Genomic DNA, 15,507 nt, shown 5'->3' on the forward strand with positions numbered 1-15,507 from the left:
ATTTTATTCCCCGGGATCCCTTGAACTAAGCTTATTGGTATCAGATTTGATAGCCTATTCCTTGGCACATGCATTGCATTTATGCATTAACCTAGAGTTTTCTATGGTTTAGATTATGCAGTTATAAATGCTAGCATGTTGTAATATGCTATTCTAGATATGAATGTGTGCTATTGCTGTAGATGAATCGTTATGCTTTAAGAATTTAAGAATAGATGATGATTCTATGATCTACATGTTATTACATGTTTTATGATTTTAGATTAGTATGGCATATAGATTCCATATGCTTTCATGATGTATATGCATGTCTTTCATACTGAGATTTATTCTCACCGGAGTTATCCGGCTGTTGCTTTGTTTGTATGTGTGCATTGCATCAGGTTGGGGCATGAGCAAGTTAGAGTGGACTTGGATTGCACGAGAATGAAAGATTAGAAGTGGAGATTCGGGTTTAAGCAGATGATATGTATTGTATGTAAACATGTTAGAAGACAAGGAATCTTGTACATGTTTATGTGAATCCTAGTTTATATTCAAGAATGGATGTATATGAATGTTAGGATTAATTTGTCAATGCATGTATAGTATTTAGCAGCTTGTTAAAGAGTATATTTATGCATGTTCCATGGTTGACAATAAGAGTGTTTCCTACAAATTTTCTGGAAATACAGCTCGCTCGATCGGTAGGATTTCACTGATCGAGCGAGGCCTTTATGTTGCTCAACAGAAGGTTGAAATTTTGGGCTCGCTCGATCGGTAAGATTTCACCGATCGAGCGAGGCCAATATGGATGCAGACCCGAGGGTTTTTTACTTTGTGCTCGCTCGATCGGTAATGTTTACCCGATCGAGCGAGGGGCCTTCTTTTTTTTAAAAAAAAAAACTTTTGGCTTTGATTACTCTGTATAATGTTTGATGAATGTTAATTCTTTATTAATTGCCCTAAGATGAGATTAGCAATCCGGGTCCCCACAGATAGTGAGAACAATCAAAACAACCAGTTTTTGGCAGGATTAACTGCTCTGCTTCAAGAGCAAGCCGTGCTCAGGGAGCTCAAATCCAACAGTTCCTTCAAGCCCAGATAGCTAATGCCGGAAATAACCATCCTGTAGCTAATCAAAACCCTATCTACAAAAGGTTCTTAGAGTTGGGACCACCTGAGTTCAACGGAGAGACTGATCCTTTGATTGCGGAACAATGGTTCCAAGCTATGGAGACTGCTTTTGAATTCATGCAGATCACAGATGCGGATAGATTGAGATGTGCTACCTATATGTTCCGCGATGACGCTCGTGTTTGGTGGAATGGAGCGAAAGCAGCATTGAACCTAACCACCCTTACCTGGAATGGATTCAAGGATGTGTTCTACGGCAAATATTTTACAGTGAGCACCCGAACCAGGTTGGCTAGAGAGTTTTTGGAGATCCGTCAAGGAAGCATGTCAATTGCGGAGTATGTAAAGATGTTTGAAAGGGGAAGATACTTTGTACCGATGATTTCTGGTGATCCTGCTGAAGAGTTGAAACACTTTACAGAAGGGTTGAATGCATTCATCAGAAAGGATGTTAGACTAAGTGGAGCGAAAAATTACAAAGATGCGGTAGATCAGGCCATGTTGTTCGAAAAGGACAGAAACGATATTATCAAAGAGTCATAGGCAAAGAGATCTAACTATTAGGGTCGAGACCAGCAAGGAAATTCTAGCAGAAAGAGGCCGTACCAAGCCCCTCCCCAACACCGACTGTACCAACAACAACAGCCTCGACCTCAAGGGCAGAAACAGTTGGCTCTACCAGCACCAAAACAGGCAATTGCACCAACAGCTTGTCAAAAATGTGGAAAACTTCATTCAGGCCAATGTATGATGGGAACTGGTGTATGTTACTTGTGCAAACAACCAGGACATTTTGCGAAGGAATGCCCCCAACAAAGAGGACCGGTCAAAGGCCGAGTGTTTGCCATGACTCATGAGCAAGTGGACACAAACTCAGCCATCGTCACAGGTATGATTAATGTTTCCAGTATTCCTGCTCATATCTTAATTGATACTGGAGCTACACATTCGTTCATATCTTTTGAATTTGTTAATAAATCGGGTTTGGTACCGGATAAGTCAATTTCGGGGTTTAGTATATCTTTGCCTTTAGGGGAAGAATTGAGTAGTGATTTGATTATCAGAGGATGCAGTATACAGATGCAAGGTCAGGAGTTGCATGCTAATCTTATTATCCTCAAAAGGTCGGACTTTGACGTGATATTTGGTATGGATTGGTTGTCTGTAAGAGTGGGTGCCCAGTGAGCCAACTGTGTGGCTATGGGCTTTGATGACTCTTTGTATAAACAATCTTTTGTTTAATATTATTTACACTTTTATTAATGGCAATGACTTTATATTACTTCATATTGTTATATTGTGATATACTATTGTTGTTTTGATAAAGACCTTGAATATACTATAGTGTATGTAAGATGTGGTAGAACATGGAGATGTCTATCATGAAATACATCTTATAGTCACTGTATATTCTAAAAACCGTTCCTAGTCGATTGAGCCGTCCGATAATAAGGATAAGGATCGCTCGAGTTTGAGACTAGCATTTGCGATGCGGAGTACCACGTTTCATTGGTAGGGAACATGGAGATGTTCGAAGCATGCAAATGGATATTCATAGGATGAATAATCGAACTACCCTATCCGGACTTTCCAAGTGGTTATCACTTATCGAGTGGATAAAGTCCGCGGTTTTGGTTGTACACCATTAGTCCTTACGACTTGAAACATCATGGAGACTCTATATGCTAGTGCTGTGCTTTGACTCGTTTACCGACTCTATGGGGGTCATCAGGTGTCGAGATTGGGTACAGTTACGACACATATAGGAGTCAATGCATTGTTGTCAAGGATTCACCACATACTTGCGAGTATGGATATTCTATGCGATCTGAGGAGATATTAGTGTGACAAATCTCTGGCCAGAGTACTTGATGTGATTTAAGAAATGGTTTCTTAGTAGCACATGCGATGTCACTAATTTGATCTTCAAGATGTATTGCATAGTTATCGAATCTTGAGCGACTCTCGATATACCAATGGTTGTTGATTCGATCGGGATGTATGGATGAAGGGACCGTACTGTACGCTAACCAAAATCTACTGGTTCTTGTAGGCACTATCAGTGATACCTAGGGAATCATGGGGCGATGTTGCTAGGCGCTTTACCATGATTCGTTGGGTAAGTCGGAAAGTGTTGTTCCGAGTCACAAGGAGTTGTGAGCCCACGGCTAGCTGTATCCCTGAACCATTGAGGGTCACACAGTGTAATGGAGTTTTAATCCCCGTTGAGATAGTTAAATTTAAAGAGTTAAATTTAATGAACTAAGGAGTTGGACTTCTTAATTAAGAGTAAGGGAGTAGGGTTTCCTAAAATGACATAGGGATGGACATTTTTGGAAACCACTGAATTCGGATTCAGGAAAATTTATTTTGACTTTAAAACGTGCAGAAATGGTTTCTGTGCACATTGATGAAATCGTTTCATCAATCGGAGTCACGATGAATTTTATATTAATTTCTGAACGAGCGGGCTTTGCTTGTCAGGCCCCAGCTTATGATTAATGGGCCCTAAGGTGTTAGTGGCCTGCATTATAAATAAGTTATTTCAGTACAGAAATTACACACAACAGGTCATAATTTTTGAGAGCAAAAATCGAAAACCCTAGTTCCTCTCAAAGATTGTTTCGGCCGAACCCTCCCCATACTCTGCCCGAGATTTTCCGGTCTGTGATTTTGAATCGCAGTAAGGAATAACGAATCAGATTCGTTTATTCTCTTCGCAGAAAAACTTCTGATAGATTTTCTAGTGCAATCTATCAGAGGGATTAAACGTCTGTTCGTGGACCTGATTGAAGGAGTTCATCGGTTCCAGGGAGAGACAACAAGAGCAGATAAAATCTGTTGGTGTCCAGTAATCTCGTTGCGAGATTGAAGGTAAAATTTAATTAATTGTTATTTGAATTTTACACACACAATAATTTAATCGTTGAATGGTTGATACCCACACCATGGAATTGTTCCATGATAAAAATTTTTAACTTCCGCTGCACCGGGTATCAATCGTGATTGATCTGACCGCCAGTTTTTTCCAACAGTGGTATCAAAGCCAGGTTGCTCAGATCAAACGATTAAATTAATCGATTGTACAAAATTTTTGAATCTCGGTTTTTGGAAAACAAAATAAATATTTTTAAATAAAAAATTTTTTTTTCCGGGGCAAAACCCGGGCAGCGATTGGATCGCTGCCCGGTGGGGCAGCAATTGTTGCTGCCCCGGGCGGCGCACGGCGCCGCCCAAAGGGGGCGCACGGCGCCGCCCAGGACGGCGACCGTCGCCGCCCAGGGCGGCGCACGGTGCCGCCCAGGGCAGCGCTGTGCGCTGCCCAGCGCAGCGCTGGGCGCTGCGCAGGGCAGCGCTCGGCGCTGCCCAGGGCGGCGCACAGCGCCGCCCAGGGGCGGCGTTCGGCGCCGCCCAGGACGGCGCACGGCGCCGCCCAGGGGCGGCGCTAGGCGCCGCCAGGGCAGCAATTGTTGCTGCCCTAAGGGGGCAGCCGGGCTGCCCCCGGCCCGCGCCCCGGGTGCGGGCCGGCCCGGGAGTGTCCCGGGCGGCCCGCGGAAAAATTATTATTTTTATTTAAAATTAATTTTAATGTGTTAAAATTTTATTTTTGGTCCGGTCAAAAATTGTTTTTGATTGGTTCACGAGATTTCGGATCGAATTGTTCGAGTCCGTAAATTTTAAAATTGATTTTGGATAAATTTGAATTTTTGGAAAATTTTAATATTTTATCCGTAAATTGAATTTTGAAATCAATTATTTTGGTACAATTGATGATAAAATATGATCTTATGATATATTAAGTAAAATATGATTTTATTTGTAAAATTGGATTTTATAGATAAAATATGATTTTATTTGATATAGAGATAAAATATGATTTTATATGTGAAATGAGATTTTATATATAAAATATGATTTTATCTTGTTTAAATTTGAATTGCCACAGCATGTTATCCAATAAATTAATTTTGAATTAAATGTTATTGGATAAGGATGATCGATTGCCATGACCAATTTTGTAGGTGTATGTTAGGAATTTACATTTTGTTTTTATTGTTGTTGGTTTTATTAATGGGCCTGGTTTATGGCCCGATATGAATGTCATATGTAATAAAAGTGGGCTTGGTTTATAGCCCGTTCCCACCCCTAAAAATGTATCCCATACTTGTCATTGTTATTTATTGTAAATGCATTAGATTTAGTGGGAGATCAAGATTTGAAGATGGTGGGCCCAGCAGACAATAAAGACTGAAGAAATGTAAATTGGAAGCACATGTAATAGGATTGCATTGCATACTGCATATTACCTAGGATTGGACTAAGACCCGTGATTGGCAACCACGGGTCAATTAGAAATGGAATCGATCATCCTATATAATATTTGATATTATGATTGTATGCATGTTTAGACATAAATTGCGTGAATCCGGCAATGCATGCAATAAATTAAATATGATGAGACAAATATTTTTATAAATAAAATCCCTCATTTTAAATATGATTTAAAATTTATATCAAGATAAATAAAGGAAATTTAAATATTGTTTAAATGTTCCTACCTTCCATCAACGGTCAATGTATGTGATGCTACCCGCGGATACGGTCCGGCTCATATTATTGGGGGGGCCCGTCCGTCGGAAAGCTGTACATTGGATCGACAAATGTTGTAAGTTGGGTGGAACTCCCATGTGATCGGCTCATATTATTGGGGGATCCACATGGCGACCGTCCATCACAACTTAATATTGATGGGTCATCTTGACATGTCACTTTAAACGGCGTCATATTATTGGGCCCTTATTGGACATGAGGTAAACACATGGGGGTTGCTTTGGAAGCAATTGGGCTCTACCTTTTGAGAATTATGGTTGGCTGATATTATTCGGGACCATAAGTTTGTCAATTGGACTCCATGTTCTCACTAAGGAAAAAGTTTCCCGTTTTCACTAGAGGGTGGTGAAATCGTTAAAATAGTGGGAGTGAGATTCATAAAATAAAATTCGCCAATTTTATGTCTTAGTAAATTATTTAAACAATCATCGATAATTGTCTGTTTTATCTCAGTAATCCACATGTTTCTGTTCTCCAACAAAACAAACTTATTGACGCAAACAATACAGAATGATTCCATAAGTTAAGATTGTCCTAAGTTCGGAAAAAGATTTTCTAAGTGTTAGAAAAGGCTTCTCCGAAAACAGCCCCGGCTGATGTAACTGCCGAAAGGTTGGCCGAATTAGAGAAATGGTTGGACCATGATCTCAAGGCCAAATGTTACATGCAAAATTGGACAAGTCTAAACAAGTTTGCCATCACTGCAAGAAACCCGGTAATTGGAAACGTAACTGCAAGGAATACCCCAAGCAGTTGCGAACTGCAAAGGGTATGTTTTACATTGAAATAAATGTTTTTCTTAATACTACTTCTTGGGTATTGGATACCAGATGTAGATCTCATATTTGCAATGAGTTGCAAATGATAACAAGAAGTAATAGGATAAGGATGGGTGAGACCCAGTCAAGGCTCGGGAATGGTTCCAGAGTTAAATCCATAGCTATGGGAAATATTTATTTTTTGCAGAACGGTTTTAAGTTACTTTTGATAGATGTTTTATTTGTTCCAGATTTAATTAAAACATTATTTCTGTTTCTATGCTAGATAGAGATGGTTATTCTTGCAATTTTGTGAATGAGATTTGCAATATTTACAAGAATGAATGTTTAATTGGAAATGGACAATTTGAAAACGATCTATACAACTTAAAACTAAAAGACGTTCCAATGAATTATGTTGATAAACCGGCTACAACAAACAAAAGGAAAAACGATAGTCAAAACCCGGCAAACCTATGGCACGCTAGGCTAGGTCATATTTTCTCAAGAAGGATGAACAAGCTAGTGGGAGAGGGCATGTTTGATATGTCTGATATTAACTCTCTACCTACTTGTGAATCTTGTCTAAAAGGAAAAATGACTAAATCCTTTTTAAGGGGAAACCTGAGCGTAGACAAAATCTGTTGGATTTGATCCATATAGATGTTTGTGGTCCATTTAGAGTAGAGACTCAACATGGCCACACCTACTTCATTACCTTTACTGATGATTATTCAAGGTATGGGTATTTATATTTAATGAAATATAAGTCTGAAACATTTGAAAAGTTCAAAGAATTCAGGGCTGAAGTAGAAAACAAGCTAGGTAAAAGTATTAAAGCACTTCGATCGGATCGAGGTGGAGAATACTTGAGTACCGAGTTTTTGGACTATCTGAAAGAGAATGGGATTCTCTCTCAGTGGACTCCTCCTATGACACCACAGCTTAATGGTGTATCGGAGCGTCGTAATCGAACTTTGTTGGACATGGTTCGATCTATGATGAGCTTCACTGAGCTTCCACCTTCGTTTTGGGGCTATGCGCTTGAAACGGCGGTATTGTTGTTGAACAACGTCCACACTAAAGCAGTGGACAAAACACCATACGAGTTATGGAATGGCAAAGCTCCTAAGTATTCGTACTTGAGGATTTGGGGATGTCCTGCTTACGTGAAGCGGACAGTGGGAGATAAGTTGGATAGTCGATCCAGCTTATGTTATTTTGTAGGGTATCCGAAGAATTCAATCGGATATTATTTCTATTATCCTGCTGAAACAAAGGTGTTTGTTTCTAGGAATGCCACCTTCTTGGAGAAGGAATTCTTATTGGATAAGAAAGGCGAGATGATGGAACTCGAAGAAGTTCGAGAAGAACCCGAAATACAAAATAACGATCCTACACCTCAGGAACCATTGCTGGACACGCCTGCACCTAGAAGATCCGAAAGGACTTCTAGACCTCCAGTTCGATATGGTCTTCTTCTTGAAGGGGATCAAGATGAACCCGACATTGGATGTGATCCAAGAAACTTCAAGGAAGCAATTTCTGATGCGGATTCGAATTTATGGCTTGAAGCTATGCAGTCAGAATTGGATTCGATGCATACAAACCAAGTTTGGTCTTTAGTAGATCCTCCCGATGGAATTGTTCCGATAGGGTGTAAATGGATCTACAAAAGAAAGCTTGGGCCTGATGGTAAGGTATTGACCTACAAGGCGCGATTGGTGGCTAAAGGTTAAACTCAAAGGCAAGGAGTTGACTATGACGAAACCTTTTCACCAGTTGCAATGTTCAAGTCCATAAGAATCCTAATTGCCATAGCTGCATGGTATGACTATGAGATATGGCAAATGGATGTGAAGACTGCTTTTCTTAATGGAGACATTAAGGAGGAAATCTATATGAAGCAGCCTGAGGGGTACACATCCATGGGAAGCGAGCATAAGGTATGCAAGCTTCAGAGATCAATTTATGGTCTAAAACAAGCATCAAAAAGTTGGAACCAGAAATTTGATGAAACAATAAAAGATTTTGGTTTCATCAAGAACCCGGAGGAACCTTGCGTGTACAAGAAAGTAGTTAAGGATGCGGTGACATTCTTAGTACTTTATGTTGATGACATCCTACTCATTGGGAATGATGTAGGGATGTTGCAGTCAACAAAGATATGGTTATCAGGTAGATTTTCGATGAAGGATTTGGGAGAGGCATCCTACATTCTTGGGATACAGATCTATAGAGATAGGTCTAAGAGAATGATAGGACTCACTCAATCAACCTACATCGATACCATATTGAAACGGTTTTCAATGGATGGGTCCAAAAGAGGACATCTACCCATGTGTCATGGAGTTTCTCTATCCAAGTCTATGTGTCCCAAGACTGATGAAGAGATAGAGAATATGACACATGTACCATATGCGTCAGCTATAGGTAGTATCATGTATGGGATGATATCTACCAGACCGGATGTAGCATTTGCTCTGAGTGTCACGAGCAGATATCAGTCTAATCCTGGTCAAATGCATTGGAAAGCCGTGAAGGACATTCTTAAGTACTTACGAAGGACTAAGAATATGTTCATGGTTTATGGAGGACGAGAACTCAAATTGGAAGGCTATACCGACTCTAGCTTCCAAAGTGATGTGGATGACTCGAAGTCAACCTCTGGATTTGTGTTCATGCTCAATGGCGGTGCTGTCTCTTGGAAGAGTTCCAAGCAGGACACCACAGCGGATTCCACCACTGAGGCTGAATACATTGCAGCATCAGCTGCTGCTAAAGAGGCCGTTTGGATGAGGAAGTTCGTCCAAGAGTTGGGCGTTATTCCTGAATTTGTTGGTCCAGTCCCGGTGTACTGTGACAACACGGGTGCCGTTGCTCAAGCAAAGGAACCAAGGTCTCATCAAAGATCCAAACACGTACTGAGGAAATACCACATAATCCGGGAGATTGTGGAAAGAGGAGACATCATTGTCGAACGAGTGGCCTCTGCAGACAATATCGCTGATCCGCTTACTAAGCCCTTGCCAGGACCATTGTTTGACAAACATCGCGAAGCAATGGGTCTACGTAGTATGACTAGTTGGCTATAGGGCAAGTGGGAGATTGTAAGAGTGGGTGCCCAGTGAGCCAACTGTGTGGCTATGGGCTTTGATGACTCTTTGTATAAACAATCTTTTGTTTAATATTATTTACACTTTTATTAATGGCAATGACTTTATATTACTTCATATTGTTATATTGTGATATACTATTGTTGTTTTGATAAAGACCTTGAATATACTATAGTGTATGTAAGATGTGGTAGAACATGGAGATGTCTATCATGAAATACATCTTATAGTCACTGTATATTCTAAAAACCGTTCCTAGTCGATTGAGCCGTCCGATAATAAGGATAAGGATCGCTCGAGTTTGAGACTAGCATTTGCGATGCGGAGTACCACGTTTCATTGGTAGGGAACATGGAGATGTTCGAAGCATGCAAATGGATATTCATAGGATGAATAATCGAACTACCCTATCCGGACTTTCCAAGTGGTTATCACTTATCGAGTGGATAAAGTCCGCGGTTTTGGTTGTACACCATTAGTCCTTACGACTTGAAACATCATGGAGACTCTATATGCTAGTGCTGTGCTTTGACTCGTTTACCGACTCTATGGGGGTCATCAGGTGTCGAGATTGGGTACAGTTACGACACATATAGGAGTCAATGCATTGTTGTCAAGGATTCACCACATACTTGCGAGTATGGATATCCTATGCGATCTGAGGAGATATTAGTGTGACAAATCTCTGGCCAGAGTACTTGATGTGATTTAAGAAATGGTTTCTTAGTAGCACATGCGATGTCACTAATTTGATCTTCAAGATGTATTGCATAGTTATCGAATCTTGAGCGACTCTCGATATACCAATGGTTGTTGATTCGATCGGGATATATGGATGAAGGGACCGTACTGTACGCTAACCAAAATCTACTGGTTCTTGTAGGCACTATCAGTGATACCTAGGGAATCATGGGGCGATGTTGCTAGGCGCTTTACCATGATTCGTTGGGCAAGTCGGAAAGTGTTGTTCCGAGTCACAAGGAGTTGTGAGCCCACGGCTAGCTGTATCCCTGAACCATTGAGGGTCACACAGTGTAATGGAGTTTTAATCCCCGTTGAGATAGTTAAATTTAAAGAGTTAAATTTAATGAACTAAGGAGTTGGACTTCTTAATTAAGAGTAAGGGAGTAGGGTTTCCTAAAATGACATAGGGATGGACATTTTTGGAAACCACTGAATTCGGATTCAGGAAAATTTATTTTGACTTTAAAACGTGCAGAAATGGTTTCTGTGCACATTGGTGAAATCGTTTCATCAATCGGAGTCACGATGAATTTTATATTAATTTCTGAACGAGCGGGCTTTGCTTGTCAGGCCCCAGCTTATGATTAATGGGCCCTAAGGTGTTAGTGGCCTGCATTATAAATAAGTTATTTCAGTACAGAAATTACACACAACAGGTCATAATTTTTGAGAGCAAAAATCGAAAACCCTAGTTCCTCTCAAAGATTGTTTCGGCCGAACCCTCCCCATACTCTGCCCGAGATTTTCCGGTCTGTGATTTTGAATCGCAGTAAGGAATAACGAATCAGATTCGTTTATTCTCTTCGCAGAAAAACTTCTGATAGATTTTCTAGTGCAATCTATCAGAGGGATTAAACCTCTGTTCGTGGACCTGATTGAAGGAGTTCATCGGTTCCAGGGAGAGACAACAAGAGCAGATAAAATCTGTTGGTGTCCAGTAATCTCGTTGCGAGATTGAAGGTAAAATTTAATTAATTGTTATTTGAATTTTACACACACAATAATTTAATCGTTGAATGGTTGATACCCACACCATGGAATTGTTCCATGATAAAAATTTTTAACTTCCGCTGCACCGGGTATCAATCGTGATTGATCTGACCGCCAGTTTTTTCCAACATTGTCTTGTTACGAGGCTACCATAGACTGTAAATGGAGGACGGTTTCTTTGAAAACTAAGAATGGAGAATCGTTTCTATTCCATGCCACACCAAAAAATAATTCATCTCTTTTAATTTCAGTGGGTAAGGCATGGCAACTGTTGAGTAAAGGATGTGCAGGTTTCCTTGCAAGTGTTACTTGCAACCAAGAATTTCCTCGACCAAAACTTGAAGACGTCGAGGTAGTGAGAGATTTCTCAGAAGTATTTCCTGATGATAGTGCAGGATTACCTCCAGCTAGGGAGGTAGAATTTGGGATTGAATTAATGCCCAAAACTCAACCAGTTTCCAAAGAACCATACAGGTTAGCACCGACTGAAATGAAGGAATTGAAGGAGCAGCTACAAGAGCTACTCAATAAAGGCTTCATAAGACCGAGTGTATCGCCTTGGGGTGCACCGGTATTGTTTGTCAAAAAGAAAGATGGGTCTATGAGACTGTGCATCGATTATAGAGAGCTGAACCGAGTAACAGTGAAAAACAAATACCCACTTCCTAGGATAGATGATTTGTTTGATCAGTTACAAGGGGCAGTAGTGTTCTCCAAGATTGATTTGAGATCAGGTTACCACCAATTGAAGGTGAAAGATGAAGATATTCATAAAACGGCTTTTAGGACTCGTTATGGCCACTACGAGTTCTTAGTCATGCCGTTTGGAGTTACAAATGCACCGACAGTATTTATGGATCTTATGAATAGAGTGTTCCAACTTTTCTTAGATCAGTTTGTCATAGTATTCATTGATGACATACTGATTTACTCTCGTAGTTTGGATGAGAATCGTCAGCATCTAACTACAGTCTTGCAGATTCTGAATGAAAAACAATTGTTTGCTAAGTTCAGTAAGTGTGAATTTTGGCTAGAACAGATTGAATTTTTGGGTCACATAGTTTTGGCAAAGGGAATAGAGGTTGATCCAGCAAAGATAGAAGCAATTAAAAATTGGGTTACTCCAAAGAATGCTACAGAGATACGGAGTTTCTTGGGATTAGCGGGTTACTATAGGAGATTCATTCAGGATTTCTCCAAGATAGCGCTGCCACTGATGTTATTAACTCGCAAAAGTGTGAAGTTTGAATGGTCTGATCAGTGTGAGAAAAGCTTTTTGGAGTTGAAGGAAAAGTTGATGACAGCACCAGTGCTAGCCATACCGAAAGGCATCGGTCGATTCGTAATTTATACGAATGCTTCCAAGTATGGATTAGGGGCTGTTTTGATGCAAGATGGAAAGGTAATATCATATGCTTCACGACAACTGAAGATTCATGAAAAGAATTACCCTACCCATGATCTCGAATTGGCAGCAGTTATATTCGCACTGAAACTATGGAGACATTACCTTTATGGTGAGAAGTGTCAGATTTTCACCGATCATAAGAGTTTGAAGTACTTATTCACCCAAAAGGAGTTGAACATGAGGCAGAGAAGATGGCTCGAATTGGTGAAAGATTATGATTGTGATATTAGCTACCATCCGGGTAAAGCTAATATAGTAGCTGATGCTTTGAGTCGTAAATCTGCGGCTTTGAACAGAATGACAACTCAACAGGAGTTGATTGTAGATTTTGAACGACTCAGATTGGAAGTGATTGAACCTATGGAGATGTGTACCATATCAGCTTTAACAATGGTTCCAAGTTTGCTCGACAAGATTCGAACAGGTCAAGCTTCAGACCAGCAATTATTAACTTGGAAGCAAAAAGATGAAACCAAGGGTGGTGTCTTGTACACAGTGAAGGATGGGACCGTACATCACAAAGAGAGAATATGGGTACCAGCAGTAGATTCACTGAGGAAAGATGTGATGACTGAGGCCCACACTGTGCCGTATTCCATTCATCTAGGGAGTACGAAGATGTTCAAGGATTTACAAATGCTATACTGGTGGCCAGGTATGAAGAAAGACATCGTTAAGTTTGTTAACGAATGTTTTACATGTCAACAGGTGAAAGTTAAACATCAAAGGCCAGCAGGACTTTTGAAACCATTACCCATTCCTACATGGAAATGGGAAGATGTCACTATGGACTTCGTTGTTGGATTGCCAATTACACCACGGAGAATGAATTCAATATGGGTAATAGTTGACAGATTGACAAAGTCAGCTCATTTCCTACCCATCAAAAACAACTTCTCGATGAATCAATATGCAGAGTTATATATTCGAGAAGTAGTTAAATTGCATGGAGTTTCAGCAAGGATAGTCTCTGACAGAGATCCCAGGTTTACTTCGAACTTTTGGAAGAGTTTACATCATGGTTTGGGAACAAAATTGGCCTTCAGTACTTCTTTTCATCCACAAACAGATGGACAATCTGAACGAGTAATTCAAATACTGGAGGATTTACTCAGGGCTTGCATGATTGACTTTGGAGGAAATTGGGAATCGAAGTTGCCTTTAGTGGAGTTCACCTACAACAATAGTTATTAAGCTACTATTGGAATGACTCCTTATGAGGCTTTGTATGGAAGAAAGTGTAGGACTCCTCTACATTGGGATGAGATTGGAGAGAGAGCTGTGTTGGGACCAGAAATAGTGCAACAGACAGTTGATATGATAGTAAAAATTAGAGACAGGATGTTGACAACACAGAGCCGTCAAAAAAGCTATGCCGATCGGAGATGTAGGGAATTGGAGTTCCAGGTAGGTGATCACGTGTTCTTGAAGGTGTCACCTTGGAAAGGGGTCTTGAGATTTGGGAATAAAGGGAAGCTGAGCCCGAGATATATAGGGCCTTTTGAGATCCTAGACAAGATTGGAACAAGAGCTTACCGAATAGCATTGCCTCCAAGTCTGGAAGGAGTACACAATGTCTTCCATGTCTCGATGTTGAGAAATGATATCTCAAATCCTTCGCACGTCATTCGCCACGAACCAGTTCAATGGACGCCCGACTTGTCTTATGAGGAGGTACCTATTCAAATATTGGATAGGCAAGTCCGGAAGTTGAGGAACAAAGAAATCAAGATGGTAAAAATTTTGTGGCGAAATCAATTGGTGGAAGAAGCTACTTGGAAAACCGAACAGGATATGCGTAGTCGATACCCGAAACTTTTTGGTAAGTCGAATTTCGAGGACGAAATTCTTTTAAGGAGGGTAGAGTTGTAAGGTCCGAATCCACTAAACTTGCTCACGATGATTTTAAAATAATTTTTAAATGATTTTATGCCTTAAATTGTTTAAGTTATTATTTAATGATTATGATTTAGTGATTATGTTTATTTAAGTTTAACAATTTCGATTAAGTAAATGATTCCAGGTTGAGCTTGATTCTGGACTCGCGGGACGAGGCTAACCTACGAACGAAGTGTTAGAACGTATTTTCACAAGTATTTTAAGTATAATATTGATATACTTTGAATAAACAAGTTGGGAGATAGTATTTTTATCAGTTGAGTCAAGGAAGAGTGGTAGACTACATTTTAATTATTCACCACGACGCGAATTAAGTGTTGAAAGGAACACTCTTCTACCATGTTCCCCACTTCATTATGAGTTTGTCTCACAATAATTCCTCTCCTTCACGTCCATCTTATTCTTCTTTCTTTTTTTTTTTCATCCTTATTCTCTGATTCTTCCCGGAGCACTACACGGTTCCTTCAAGAAATTTCGAAGTTAAACTCCAATCTTGCTCCTCTTCGTGGTTAGTTCGTCTCCGAAAATCCGGATCATCTTAACCTCAATTCAAGGCAAGTTTTTAAAGCTTTTGAAACCACCATTCAAGGTATAATTATTTTAATATGAAATTATGTATGTTGAGATATATATGCATGATTTTTTTTAGAATTTCAAAAGCATGAAATTATGATGTTATGAAATCGTGAAATGTAAACCGTTCTTGACGAGTTCTTGAAGTATGGGCTGAGAAATTCTTGATAAATAATGTGTGTTGATGGATTATTATGGGTTAGAGTTGAAAAAGGAATGATTTTGAAAATATGTGTTGAATTTGAAGTGTTGAGTTAGTTTGAGTTAAAGTTTTGAATTATTACATGTGTTG

The 15,507-nt window shown here is 39.9% G+C and overlaps 1 protein-coding gene across 1 annotated transcript; it reads left to right on the forward strand.

The window, feature by feature from the left end:
* The first annotated feature begins 1,212 nt into the window (after positions 1 to 1,212).
* LOC140861365 (uncharacterized) lies at positions 1,213 to 13,937 on the forward strand. Its single transcript, XM_073264380.1, has 6 exons — positions 1,213 to 1,602; positions 1,681 to 2,263; positions 11,587 to 11,809; positions 12,275 to 12,737; positions 13,056 to 13,253; positions 13,452 to 13,937. The coding sequence occupies exons 1-6, from the start codon at positions 1,213 to 1,215 to the stop codon at positions 13,935 to 13,937; spliced, it is 2,343 nt and encodes a 780-aa protein (XP_073120481.1).
* The last annotated feature ends 1,570 nt before the right edge of the window (positions 13,938 to 15,507 follow it).

This window comes from Henckelia pumila, chromosome 4, assembly GCF_033568475.1.
Source record: "Henckelia pumila isolate YLH828 chromosome 4, ASM3356847v2, whole genome shotgun sequence".
In the NCBI taxonomy this organism is placed as follows: domain Eukaryota; kingdom Viridiplantae; phylum Streptophyta; class Magnoliopsida; order Lamiales; family Gesneriaceae; genus Henckelia; species Henckelia pumila.

Coding starts and splice junctions, on each gene's coding strand:
- LOC140861365 (XM_073264380.1), top strand. CDS start 1,213: ATGGAGACTGCTTTTGAATTCATGCAGATCACAGATGCGGATAGATTG. Junction 1,603..1,680: donor CGAAAAATTACAAAGATGCG/GTAGATCAGGCC, acceptor TCTAACTATTAG/GGTCGAGACCAGCAAGGAAA. Junction 2,264..11,586: donor GGACTTTGACGTGATATTTG/GTATGGATTGGT, acceptor TTTTAATTTCAG/TGGGTAAGGCATGGCAACTG.